The 13,351-nt window shown below is 41.1% G+C and overlaps 2 protein-coding genes across 2 annotated transcripts in view; one reads left to right on the top strand and one right to left on the bottom strand.

Moving 5' to 3' along the window:
• The window catches only part of ranbp1 (RAN binding protein 1), a 7,762-nt gene extending 3,843 nt beyond the window's left edge, over positions 1–3,919 (top strand). The window contains exons 4-6 of the mRNA XM_014018093.1: positions 667–795; positions 871–939; positions 2,716–3,919. Of these exons, the coding sequence (XP_013873547.1) occupies positions 667–795; positions 871–939; positions 2,716–2,867 (350 nt within the window). The 3' untranslated portion in view covers positions 2,868–3,919. The remainder of the gene's footprint in view (positions 1–666; positions 796–870; positions 940–2,715) is intronic.
• Positions 3,920–4,017: 98 nt separating this feature from the next.
• zdhhc8b (zDHHC palmitoyltransferase 8b) overlaps positions 4,018–13,351 on the bottom strand; it is a gene marked incomplete in the record, with an annotated part of 85,852 nt that continues 76,518 nt past the window's right edge. Inside the window, 6 exon segments of the mRNA XM_014018090.1 lie at positions 4,018–7,666; positions 8,189–9,255; positions 9,338–9,444; positions 10,075–10,180; positions 11,505–11,637; positions 13,128–13,219. Of these exon segments, the coding sequence (XP_013873544.1) occupies positions 7,534–7,666; positions 8,189–9,255; positions 9,338–9,444; positions 10,075–10,180; positions 11,505–11,637; positions 13,128–13,219 (1,638 nt within the window).

Below are 13,351 nucleotides of genomic sequence, written 5' to 3'. Positions count from 1 at the left end.
AGCTCGCTCACACCGAGGACCTATCCACATCATCATTTACCCAGAATGCTTTGTGTGTAAATGTCTCCATCCATGTTAAAATAGTGTTTTTAAAAATGTACAAAACTAAACAGCCTACAGTATTTTTACAGTCTTTATTTTACAGCTAAAATATATGTTTATCAAATAAAGTGTAATGTTATAACTAATCGGGGATCCCTTTAACACCAGTCACAGCTGAAACTAAGTGCTGAACATCATCAAAAAATAAAAAAGAAGATAAAAACAGATAAAATCATTAAAATAAAGTAAAATCAAGTCTCAATTGGGTTGATGGCCAATGAGTTAAGTCTTCAGATGGGTCTTATAAATGGACAATGRGGGGGCCTGTCGGATGATCAATGTTAAGGTGTTCCAGAGCTTAGGGCCACAAACWSAGAAAGCTGTTTCTCCTCTAAGCTTCCTCTTACAGGTGGGAACGGCCAGGAGCAGCTGGTCAGCAGACCTGAGGGACTGAGAGGGAGTGTAACGATGCAGCAGCTCTGTTAAATATGGCAGAGCAAGGCTGCCCTGTAACCTGCCCTGTATATCACTGTTTAGTGTTTATTTTTTAACCACTACCACTTCACTGTAAATAATSTGATGTAGCTCTCATGTTTGATCTTTTCATCGTCTTGTGAACTGCAGTTATTCCTGTGATGGAGCTGAAGCCCAACGCYGGCAGTGACAGAGCATGGGTGTGGAACACATTAGCAGATTATGCTGACGAATGCCCCAAACAGGAACTCCTGGCAATACGCTTTTTAAATGCAGAAAGTAGGTGTTGACACATCACATGTTCTACCTAAAGCTGAATTACGTTGGCTCATACGTTGTATCTGCTTTCCACAGATGCTCAGAAGTTCAAGGTGAAGTTTGATGAGTGCAAGGAGGAGGTCAGAAAAATCCTAGAGAAATCAGGTACATGAAGCGTAAACATTTTTTGGAATATGAAAATAGTATACAAATTAGATTTAAATCTTAACGGGTAATGGTTTATTTATAGTCAATGATGAGACCTATTCTCCTGTCTGATTTGTGCAGGAGTCCAATAAAAGTTGTGTAGTTTGCCACGCTTACCATCTGCTGAGATCCTGTTTTGCTCACTGGCCTYAGGCAGAACTCATTCTCACAGTGCTGTGTTGAGCATTGTGTGATGGGTCAGAACTTAGTGGGCATGCTGTTTATGTAAAGTGGCTGCACAGAGCTGATTCTTGAGCAGCATCTGCTGCTGACTGTGAAAATACAGCCAACATTACAACTGTTGTAATAAAAACTGACCAAGAAAGTCGAAAAGCAGGTTGGTGCCCCTCRATCAGGCAATGTAGATATGTTCCTGCACCGCGTGTTTGGGACAAATTTAAAAACAGCTCTTCTCCTGGGTTACCAGAAGTAATGTCGGATCTTTCTTCTCTAACTGAAAATAAATATCCACTCAGACATAGGGGTGTAAGAAAATATCGATACATTGGAATATTGCGATATTTCATTTCCCGATACTGTATCGATATTCTAAAGCCCTGTATGGATTTTTTATTAAGGTTTAAAATGTCAACTTTCCTGCCAGACGTTCATTTTTATGTTGTAGTTCAGCCTCTGACCACTAGTTGCAGCAGTGAGCCAGCCATTTGGCTCCTCTACATTGTTAAGTGTTGGGTGACCATATTGTAAATTAATATTAAAAACTAAAAGCTGCAAAATATATATTTTCAAACTATTTATTGTCAAATTTAGTCTAATAATTGAAAACATGGATTAAATAAGAAATATGAAACAAGTAAAATAAAACACATACAAAGCAGAACACAGCTAAATGTATCAAAAGTATGTCTGTAATATTAGAATTTTCTGAGACAATGAATTTTGGTTTTTCATTTTTTTGCCCTGTAAGAGGTTTTTATTTAATAGAATTTTTGGACCAAAAATATCGCCTTGCTTACAGTATCGCAATATATCGGGATATATYGTATCGTGACCCYTCTGTCATGATATGTATCGTATCRCCAAATTCTTTCCAATACAGCCCTACTCAGCCAACAGCGCCGTCTTCCCTGATGCTGTTTGCGTGTGGCAGTGGGAGGATTTATCCCCCACAGKTTCCCTTTGAGTATGAATAGTTGATGAAGAWAAGATCGTCTCAGATTACATCGAGCTCCAACTTCTAACAACTTTTTGAAGTGTAGTTGAGCTTTTAGTGGTTGGCACAGTCCAAAAACATGCATTTATTCTTCCCTTGATAAAGACATCTGTCTGTTTAAGTGAAGCTTATTAAATTTAATCTGCATACATGGAACCTCAGCTCCGGTTTAATCGTAATTATTTTAAACTTAAGTAAGCAAAAGTTTGACATTTAAGGCTCCTGACCTGCTCCATAAATAGGTTTGAGAAAATGTTATGTTTAAAATCAAAAACTGTAACGTTAGCATGAAGTATTGAAATCACGCAGACACACTCTGTTCTTGGCTGTACACTCCAGCCTGGGACTTTTTCTGTCTGCTACATGAATACGCAGAACGTRACACTGCTGGTTTTACAAGAAGGCCAGTGCTGATATGTTCTGCTACATTCGTTTCAACATCACAAGTTGATCAGTACTGAGTTTGCTAGTTTAGTTTTGGGTGGAAACATATAAAAAGGTTGTAATATGTTTGGTCCTTAGCTTCTGATTTGATGGCACATTTTATTACTTTAACACAGGTGACRTTGACAGTGCAAATAAGATGGTTGAGAAACTGGGGGAACTATCCGTTAAAGACAAGACATCCGGGGCAAAGAAAGAAGACGTCAAAAAGGAGAACGAGAAGAAAGAAGATGAGAAAAAAGAGGTGAAAGCTGAGGAGAAGAATTAAGAACCAAGAACTTGCTTTGCTGATCTTCAGTTTATTGTTTTTTCCTCTTTTTCTACAAGACTCTAAATGAACTGAATTTGGACACTTGCATATTAGTTTTTTTTTTAAATCTGTTTTGCCTCAAGATTACAAGTCTTTGATGCCACTGGGTGGGTGGGGGATATCAACAAAAGTGTAAATGACACAAAACACAGGACCTCCTGCCCTTTTTCTCCATGCATAATGGAAAACCACGATTTTCCATTCTTGTCATTGAAAGTTACTATTGACAAACTGTGAAGAGGCTTGTGATAGTGATGAATTCCCACATTGGGGTATTTTCTGTTTTGTTTTTGGTTTATTTTGCTATTCTGAAGCAGAGTTAATTTGTAGGGGGTGAGGATAATGTAGCCTGCTCATTAGCAGCACAGGGTCAGGGACCAGGCATAAGGATGGAGTGAAACCCTGCGAGGTGTCTCAGTGGGCCTTCATACCCTGTCCACACTCCTACTGTTAGGTCACAAGTAAGGTGCYGACTTCTCAGTGGGTTCTTTGTAGAGGTAGTTTCTTGGTGCCCTCTTTATGCAGATCTGATGGTAGCTGACTTGAGAGGAATCCACTCCAGACAGTTGAAAAGGCAAGATGCAGGTCAAAATGTTCACTTACAGCTTACTGATGGATCAGATGCACTTCACTAAAAAATATTTCTTTTTTAAGTGTCTCGAAACTAAAAAGCCCAAAGTAAACGGTTCATCAGTTTGGTGTAGCTTTTTCCCCTTCTCACCCGAGTTTCTCACCATGAGATCAGGTTTGCATTTATTTTTTTTAGCTTAACATTCCCAGACTTTAAAGCATGTAGAGTATATGTAACGGAGTGTGCCCCATCTAATTTGTGTGCCTGTCATCCACAACTTTTCTTTTCCACTAAATCAGTTTTCAACCTCGATCCATACGTGCAGCCAAGTGCCAGTGCATCTGTAAATACATGTATATGGATGAAATGTTGCTCTTCATTTGCACTCGGATGATCTGAACTGTTTCCTCCAGCTTCAATAAAAACCTGTCTAAGACCGTTGGGTTTTACGTTCATGTACAAAATCACTTGTTTCCTTGAAGATGAGTTAAAAAGATATTGACTGGTGGTGACTTATGAAGAATAAAACTGATTCACTCAAAGTTGGAAAGTTTTATTTAGTTTGCTCAGTTCACTGGGAATATTTCTTCTTCACAAAAATAGGAACACACATACAGTTAGAATGTCTTCTGTTTTATACATCATTTGTTTCAGAAACGGTCAGGAATGGCCCCTGACCTGCAGTGATATCCATCCTTAAAAAAAGAAACAAACTAATGGCAGTCATCTTAAGGAGGAATGACATCGATTTTCATTTTGAGTTGTGATCCAGCAGATTACAGAGACGCATTGATATCAAAGACGTAGTTTGGTATTTCAAGATGTTCCATTCATTTTTCCCATCACGCCTTTTTATTGCAGCCTTACAACGAACTAAGTAAGGCAGCTGAGTGGAACGCAGGTGTGAAAGGCCAAACCTTTCAAACGGGCAGGTTTTTGTGACACAAAAATGATCCTGATAAATCATTTCAAAACTTCCCACCTTTTAATGTGACAAGTACAGTTCAAGTGAAAAGCAAAAATATATATATTTTTATGAGAAAAGGGGTGAACAGAAGCAGGAAGCTGCTTACAGAAGTGTGCACACCCTTTTTTTAATACAATTTGCAGCTTTCTGGTGTGAAGAAGCTGCCACCAGTTGAAGTGACATTCAGCTGTTCTGGCAGGGTTTTCCTGATGTTTACTCAGTTTCATCCAATGTTAAAATGAACTTTTTGTTAAAAGATATCAGTCAAGGGAAGGAAACATGCTTAATATTAGATATTGGAGGTGTAACTACATTTATCCACTTCAGTATGTCGATTAAATGATTCAGTTAAATCAAGGTAAAACAAAAAACATCGATCCACATAATGACTGATATGGATCGATGTATGCCCGTCTGACACAAGTGATTGTTATGGATATCTGATATTGATCACAGACTTTGTCAATGAATTGAAATCATTTAATGACACTTGGTGATAAACGTTTTGTCCTCAAAACAAAAATGTATCATTATGATAAAGCCGGTAATTTACAGCCCTATTATATTTCCRTTAACAATGTGAAGGCAGTCATCAAGATGTAGAGAAATCATCACCAAAACTGACAGAAACTGGTCAGGGAGGCTGCCACCAGGCCTGCAGCAACAGGAAGCTCCACGTCTGGACAGTGAAGCAGGGTTGCAGGTTATCAGGATTATTTGGTCATAAGTCTGAAAGGTGTATTTGCCACCAAATAAGTAAATCAAAGAAATGCCATACCTCCTGGTACTTTAAAACCTGGTGGCAGCATCACAGTGCAGAGCTGCAGTCAAGGTAGATTAAATAATTAATCTGTTCAGTTTGACCTAAAACCTTCAGGTCTCTGCTAGAAAGCTAAAGATTTGTTTCAGCATGACAGTGACTGAACATACATCCAAATCAACAATAATAAAAATGGCTTCACCAAAGGAAATTCAAAAGTTTTGGGACACTCTCACCAAAGTCTAGATTAAAATCCTAGCAGTTTGACGTATTTTTAGAAGAAACCGAACAAATAAAAATAATCAAAGTGGAAGGATGTAATAAAAATACTTCGAACCAAGTATTAAGTTTAAGCTGTGCACATTTATTTAACCAGCTTGTTGCATTTAAAAAAAAACATTTTTCACCTGCATTTGTTGGTATCAGGTGAAATGTACAAAATCTATGTCACATTAAAAGATTTCAAAATTATTTTTGTGTCACAAAAATCTGGCATTTTGACAGATGTTTTCTATTTACTGTGTGTTGTAAACATCCAAGTCTGACAACAGTGAGACGATCACCATTGCTGTGTGATTTAGAGAAATTAAACAATGGAACACAAAAAATAATAATTTTGTAAATTACAAAATTTAATTTTAAACAAAAACTACATTTTAAGTTCACCCAATCCAAAAGTCACATACTGCTTAATACAAAATACTAATGATATCACATTGTCCCTTAAGTGTATAACAGTGTTTCAGACACACTTTGTTGCGTAAGAAACAACTTTTCTTCTCTAAAGGCAACAATGGTTTTTATTCATAATGCAAATGTGTCGACATAATGCAAATAAATATCACATTTAGCTCGTTCTGTCACTGTCCACTTGTTTTTAACTCTTTATTAAATAGGTAAAATTAGCATGTTTGGACATTTAACAGCCAAAAGRAAAAAAAAACAGTCATTGAATAATACCTGAGCTGTACCAGACAGCTGCTTCAAACTGAGTTTTCACTCAGCGCTGATGTCACCTGTTTCCAGTTCCTGGTAGTGAGTGTGTGTGTAAGAGAGAGAAAAGCACAATCATTGACTTGTATTCAATTGTAACTTTAAAAAAAGGATATTCACTCACCAAAGAGCAACTTTGATGTTTATCTTCATAACTCTAAGTATTCATTACATCACTTCTTTTACACAACATTTATGTAGGTTAGATTAGATTTGTTTACCAAATGTATAATTCATAATTGAGAAAAATCTCAATGTGTAGCATCCATTCCTGGCTTAATGTTTTATAAAAAATAAAAATGTTTTCACTTTTGAGTATGTATGTAAAATAACTAAAACTTGGTTCTTTTTTTGTGTTTTTAACATCACTTTTTTTCCTTCAGATGGTATGATTTTTAAACTTCTTTTTCTCAGGTGTGTGGAGTGTGGGTTTAGCAAGGCTGCACTTGTTTAGGAGAAATACTGAGATGAGGTATTCTGGTCTCCCAGAACAGACCTGTATCAGTCTCACTCTTGTATCGGTCAGAACCTCAGAAAAAAGGTGTGTGGTTCACCACCCCACCGCTCTTTATGAGGGGAATAAAGCCAGAGAGTAAAAGCTTCATTCAAGCCCTAWAAATATGTAATCAACATCAAAGAACACATTAAAAAAAAGTATGAATTCATGTCAACAAGCAGCTCTGCTGGTTGCATTAATTCCTGAGAAAATATATATATTTTTTTTTAAACAAAGATAAATTTAGCCTCTCTTTTCAATATAAAGCTAGCATTTCTCATTGAATTTAAAATGCAACCACCAGACTTGACCAAACAGCTTTCCCCTCCATAACCACGAGCTTCTCTTCTCGCCCCACGTCAGCATCCCTACAGTCATAAACGTCCCTCGCATGTGCCAAAGACAACATGAACAGTACAAGTTCAAGTGAAGCACCTTGAAGTCAGCCGACTCAGGAAGGAGTCTTCTTACCCGTGATGAAGGATGTTGGCGGGCTTTTTTTTTTTTTTTTGTCTCATTTGCCTCTCAGTCTTTACTGGAGTAAACTTTGTTGCAAGTCGTCTGCAACGAAGAGCTGAGAGACACCGACAGTTTTGTTGGACGGTTCAATCCTATAACCAAGACGACGAGTCACAGATTTAAAAYGACACATACAGCAGAGTTTGTGGCGTGATTAACTGACCTCCTCCTCCTTCAGGAGGGGTTCGTACAGGAGCAGTCTGTCTGATCGGAGGGTCAAACGGAAACGACTAAGAGCCCCTTACTGCCTGTGTGAAGAGGGGTTTTTTTTTTTTTGGAGCAGGATGGTGTGGTTAAAGGCAGAGGTGATGTCCTTGTTCACACGGATATTTCATACGTGGTACCTCCTACACCTGTCACCTTTTTGACGTTACTGTGACGACCTGGGCTGAGGGGGGCACCCTGGGTGCTCAGGTGGCAGTCCATCTGCCCATTAACTTTCATGGCCTCTCTGAGTGGAAAGAGAAGAACAAGAGAAAACGATTCAACACACACAAAAAATAAAAAAATTAAAAAACGAGCTGTGGAAACGTGCAGAATACGAGTTTGGATAAACACCGTTTTTCAACGATAAACAGACAACAACCACGTAATTCATTATTTTAATGTTAGTGAAAAACAGGTTTGAGGTTACATGAGAGGGTGAAAAGCATCATGCAGATGAAAAAGAAATGAGTCACACTAATTTAACTGACATTTGTAAAATAATACTAAAAAAAGGATAATTTTCCTAGAAAAGGCAAACATACAAATGTGAAGAGAACATGTGCAGATCCACACCAGACACAACAGATGAATAAATAAACAGAAAAGASCAGTTGAAAACAATATAAAACTGTACAGATGCTACATGTTGCCTCAGACGTAACACACCAGAATAATCAAAGCAGGGTTCCCATTGGGAACACATTCRATGCCCACCAGTTCCCACCAGTTCCCTACAGAGCATGCAGGGTAACGTCACGATTCATACCTTGGGCCCCCTAGCCGAGGCGAGTCTGTCCTCTCGTGAGCACTGATGTAGGAGAGTTTCTGATGAGAGTAGGAGGGGGAGCGGGGCACGGCGGGGGAGCGGGGCTGGTGGGCCGGGGAGCGATAAGAGCCCTCGTGGCCCAGCGCCCTGCTCTGGCTGCTGTTGGTGCTGCTGTGATCCGTGTGCAGGGAGGTGGAGGAAGTCCGAGGGGCGCGGCCCAGAGCGGAGCCTGCGTGCCGTAACACGGGGGTTCTTTGTCCATAGCTCGCCAGCCCGACCCCCATCAGGTTGTCCCTGGAGCCTCCGTAGGCGGGGGGCGTTGGGCCCCTTGAGACGGGGCCACGTGACCCGTCTGGGAAGCACGCAGGGGTGGGTAGACCGTAACCTCCGTCAAACACGCCCGAGTCCTGGGCGTAGATATGGGTGTGGGAGCGCCCGTGCAGCATCTGCCGCTTCTCCCTCTCCTCCATCTCCTTTCGCTCCTGGATGGAGGCCATGATGGTCTGGGAGAGGTTATCGTAGCGCACAGGAGAGGGGTCTCTGTCTCTGAGGTGAGGGGATTGCCTGCCTCTCCCCCTGGGGGGCATCACCGGACTGTAGGTCTGCGCAACTTGTTGCCTGTRCATTTCAGGTTCCCGGAYGTGGCACATTTTGGTGGGCAGGTAGGGTGAATGGAACCCCATGGAGGGCATGCCGCGGTGGGCCGCGCACTCGTTGGCACTGGCTGGAGAGATGCTGGGGTTCAGCAGGCTGTCATAAGACAGGCTGCCGTTTCGGTTGGAGAGGGTGCTGGGCGAGAAGGCTCCCTTGTACGGGGTGGAAGAGACCGTCTGGGGCGGCAGTGCGTGGAGTTGGCCCTTCTCCAGCCGACGGTGACCTTGCTTTAAGCTGAGGGARCGTGAGTTGGTGGGATCAGAGTCCAGCTGATAAGGCGAGGACTGGAAAGTGCGGTGAAGAGGAGCGTTGGCGTACTCGGGCAGGTCCAGGTTTGGCTCCGATTTGTAGTCATGACCGCGCACGCCTTCTTCCATGATGGCTGAGTTCTTTCGTTCATCGGACAGAACAATCTGTGGAGCAAAGCAGTTAGAATATATGAATAAAACCACACTAACCCTTGATATTATACCACAAAAAAGCCTTTTTTCTGACCTTATCTCCAGTGGCGTGGTAGTGGACTTTAGGCATGGTACCAAAGGAGGGCCTGAATTTGTACATGGCTGGAGTGGAGGGGTGGGTTTTTCCAGAAAGAGAACTTTCTACATGGAATGACACACAATATGCAATAATTAAAACAAGATATATGTTAAACATTGCCTAACTAGAGGAGGCGACCCGAGTGAACCCCCTGCAGTTCTGTGAAGTACCAGCAGGCAGCAGTGGAGCTCTGCGGCTGAGCAGGAGGCGTTCACTCCCTGACATAATGCAGCATTCCGCTGCTGATCCTCAGGAGGAAACCTGGTGTTAACACCACTTTACACATTACTGACACTTCATGCTACTGAATGAACCTGCACCCTCAGCTATAAATCACAGTATGCTCCTAATTCCCAGAGATTTTCTCAGTCCTTTCGCTGCACACCACTAGAGGAGAGGCGGCGATTCACTCAGGAATTATTCCACAAATCTGTTGCAGTTTCTGAGCGCAGGACTTGCCTCGTTACCAGAGATCACGCTGGTTCTCTGGCCAGGCGTCAAAAAGACCATCACTGGCCATTTGGAGTAAAAAGTAATGGCTGTCATTACAAGCCAATTCAAAACTGGGACACCGGTGGTCTGCAGAGGAAGTTTGGGGGATGGAAGGGTGGGAGTTGGCCTTGACAATAAAACAGAAATCAGGCTGATGGTGATGATTGTCAGGACAGCAAGGTGAGCTTCAGGTTTCCTACCTTCACTGGAAGTCAGCTGGCCCTTCAGCTGGTTGTACCTTTCAGCCTTGGGTGGCAGCGGCGGCTGAGTTTCTTTGCCGTCCAGACCATCAATGCTGCTTTTGGACTACAGAGAGAAGGCCGGTTAAAGCAAGCAGAACAGGTGGGGGGTGGGGGGGGCACGTTTAACAGAGAGGACCATCTGTTGTTGTTAAGGATGTACTAACAGGTTTCACGCAGAGGGCTGAATAAAGGAAAAGCCAAACGTGATAGCTGCTCTGCGTATGGTTGAATGTGTTCTTTTCTTAGAGGCTAAAGAAGAAAATAAACATTTTGATCATTTAAGCACATCTTAAACAAGCAATTCAAAAATCACGCTGTGCATGTTTCTCAGAGATGTGTGAAAACTCCCACTAAAAATAAAATTCAATTAAAAAGACTTCTAAACACGTAGTATTCAGACCTACCTGGTGCGTCACGTAGTTTTGCGACTAACGTTTCGTGCAACTACTTTTTATAAACATCATTTCTAAAGATAAAAAAAATACTTTGATGTGTCAACTTGGTGCACCTTCCCTTCAAGGTAAAAATACTTTTCTAATATTCACCAAGTCTCCCCTAGCTGCAGAAAAGTGGGTCATCTCTAAATGTGGACATTTAAAAATAATGATTTAGATAAAAAAAAAAGAAATATCTGAAGAAACAGATGTTAGTGACTCACTGGTTGGACTTATCATTCCTCCATATCTGCCATAGTTCCTGCTTTATTTCCTGCACAAGAGGCCATTAAAGGGTAAAATGTTCCCGCACAGCCTCACAGCTTCACTCTGACCTTTGGCGCAAAATTAGTAGTGATTTATTAGACTATTCTCAGTCCAGAGGGATACATGTACCTGATGCAAACAGTTGACTCATAATCTGAATTAACGACTTAAAGGATTGAATATCGTTTTTCATTATCCCATTAGGTCGATCACAGTGTTATTGACCTTTGGTGTCTTTGTCAAATTTTTTCAACAGTAGGAGAGTAGATGAGTTTTTTTAAATGTGATTTTTTTGCGGGGTGGAAGAAATATTCTTATTGCTGATCTTTTGTGGCCTTGGCAGAACATAAAAAATAGAAAACAGGTGCCCAGTCAGCCAACAGAAACAGATGGCTGCCTGAGAACTAAAACCATCAAACCCAAACATTATTCCTTTGCCTTTAAAGTCAGCCAGCGACTTCATATAGACTAAGATTATGTCCTTTCTGGGTCAACAGTTGTCACGTTCCTTATCCTCTGTCTGAGTCATTTGTTTTATGAAGTCAAGAGTCTAAGAATATCCTGCTGGAGCTGAAATGTCTTCAACTCGCTTCAGAAACAGGAAGGAACAAAAAGGATCTCGAGGCTACAAATGAGCGAAAGCTTGAGTGTCGGGAAGCGGCGCTGCTGGAACTGGGAGCTGCTCACCTTGGAGTTGATAATTGTGCTGTGGATTCCGTTGTCGCTGACCTTGATGGTGACTTGCCGGTCTGAGAGGTCAGGTCTGATGAAGGGGGGCTGGATTTTGATGTGGGTTTTTTTCCTGGGATCCAACACATACCTGTAAATGAATGAATGAATGAATGAATGAATGAATGAATGAATGAATGAATGAATTAAATAAATAAATAAATTAAAAAAAAGAATTCCATCTCATGAATGACTAGACTTTTTGAAATGATCTCACATTAGTTTACTGAACTTCATGTTTTGTTTTCAGTCAGTGTTGGYTTTTCACCGAGATAAAGTTCTGAACATGAGGAGTGTTGATTAAAAAGGCCAACCACTGTGAGCTGTTGTAGTTATAAAATCAAGCAATGCATATTACCTGCCTCATTTCATGCAAAAGCCTCAGATTAGGATCATCTTATTTGGAGAAATAAGCATTTTGGTCAAACTTTGACAATAATATTACATGCAATATTAAACAGTCTTTTAAGATCTAATTAGGGTAAGTGTTGTGAATTAATGTCCAACTACTACCACACCTAATGTTGGCTCAATGTCTCTAGAGTTCTCCGATGTACAGACATTTCTGTGTCAGCTTAGGTCAAATTGCTGTGGCGACCATTTTGAATTGGTTTGACTCTAAAGGTGAATCAGTTGTATATATAAATATTTTCTGTCAGAAACGTTCATTGAATTCCATCCTGTAGTTTTTGTGAGATATTTTGTTAATTGGGTTGACTCCATTAGATGTGTTTTTAAACTACAATGTGTTGGGAATGATAATCGGCTGTTGCCACACCAAATTTTAGCTCATTAATTTTAAAAGTGACTGATTTTTTTAAACGTTTTCTAGGGTCCGTTGGCTGTGGAAGCCATGTTGAACTGAGTTAACTCAATAGTGAGTTAGTTGTACTCCAAATGATTACTTTCTGGACATTTCTGTAGTTGATGAAGTATGATGGTGACAGTACAGGTGAAGTAGGAAACTCATCCTGTGCCTTTCAGTGGCATGTGTAGTAGAGAGTTTTACGTTTTAGGACCTAATAAAAATGATCTGATCTTTTATCAGGTTCTAAAATTATTCATAACTAAGTCTGCAAAATGTCACTGCCAGATTTAAACTGATGTTCAGCGTCTCTAGTGTCCACAACAGTCCAGGTCAACATGTTGTGAATGAGTGGTTCAGTAAATCAAATATCTTCCAGCAACAACCTGACAGCAGACGTGAAGAACACAGTGCTTCTCCTCGCTGTGTGTTTTTGTATGAGACTAATTTAAACAGGGTGTAAAACTTCACCGTGTTTCAGTGGCTCTCAGCTTGATTAAAAGCATGTTGACTACCTCTGTTTCCTGTTAACAGAATCAATTCTCTTAGCCACCTGCCTCCCCTCAGGGCTGCGTGCTGCCTTCACGCAGACGTGGACGAACAGTACCGCTGTGCGTTGTCACTGCAGTGACTGGGCGGGGCAACTGCCACTGTGTGAATGTCATAACCTTTGATTGGTCACAAACCTGCTGCGCATACAGAAGCATTCGTCTGCGTTCACGCAGTTCGTAAAGGAAAAAACAAAACATCAGCAGCAGCAGAGTAAAGCATCTTACCTGGGTGCCTGTGGACTACATAAGACATACTCCACGTTGCCACAGCAACCCTTGGTGAAAGGATTTACTCCTCCACGGAACTTGCCCGTCACCTGAAGAACACGATGTCTTGTTTAGAGCCGGCAGCAACGAAAGCACGAGGTCGTGACGCACACTCACTCACTCACTCTCTCTGTCTCTCTCACACACACACACACACACACACACACACACACACACACACA

The sequence above is a fragment of the Austrofundulus limnaeus genome, unplaced genomic scaffold (assembly GCF_001266775.1).
Source record: "Austrofundulus limnaeus strain Quisiro unplaced genomic scaffold, Austrofundulus_limnaeus-1.0 Scaffold183, whole genome shotgun sequence".
Taxonomy (NCBI): domain Eukaryota; kingdom Metazoa; phylum Chordata; class Actinopteri; order Cyprinodontiformes; family Rivulidae; genus Austrofundulus; species Austrofundulus limnaeus.
Note: the sequence above shows the minus strand (reverse complement) of the source record. Positions and strands in the feature narration are given on the sequence as shown.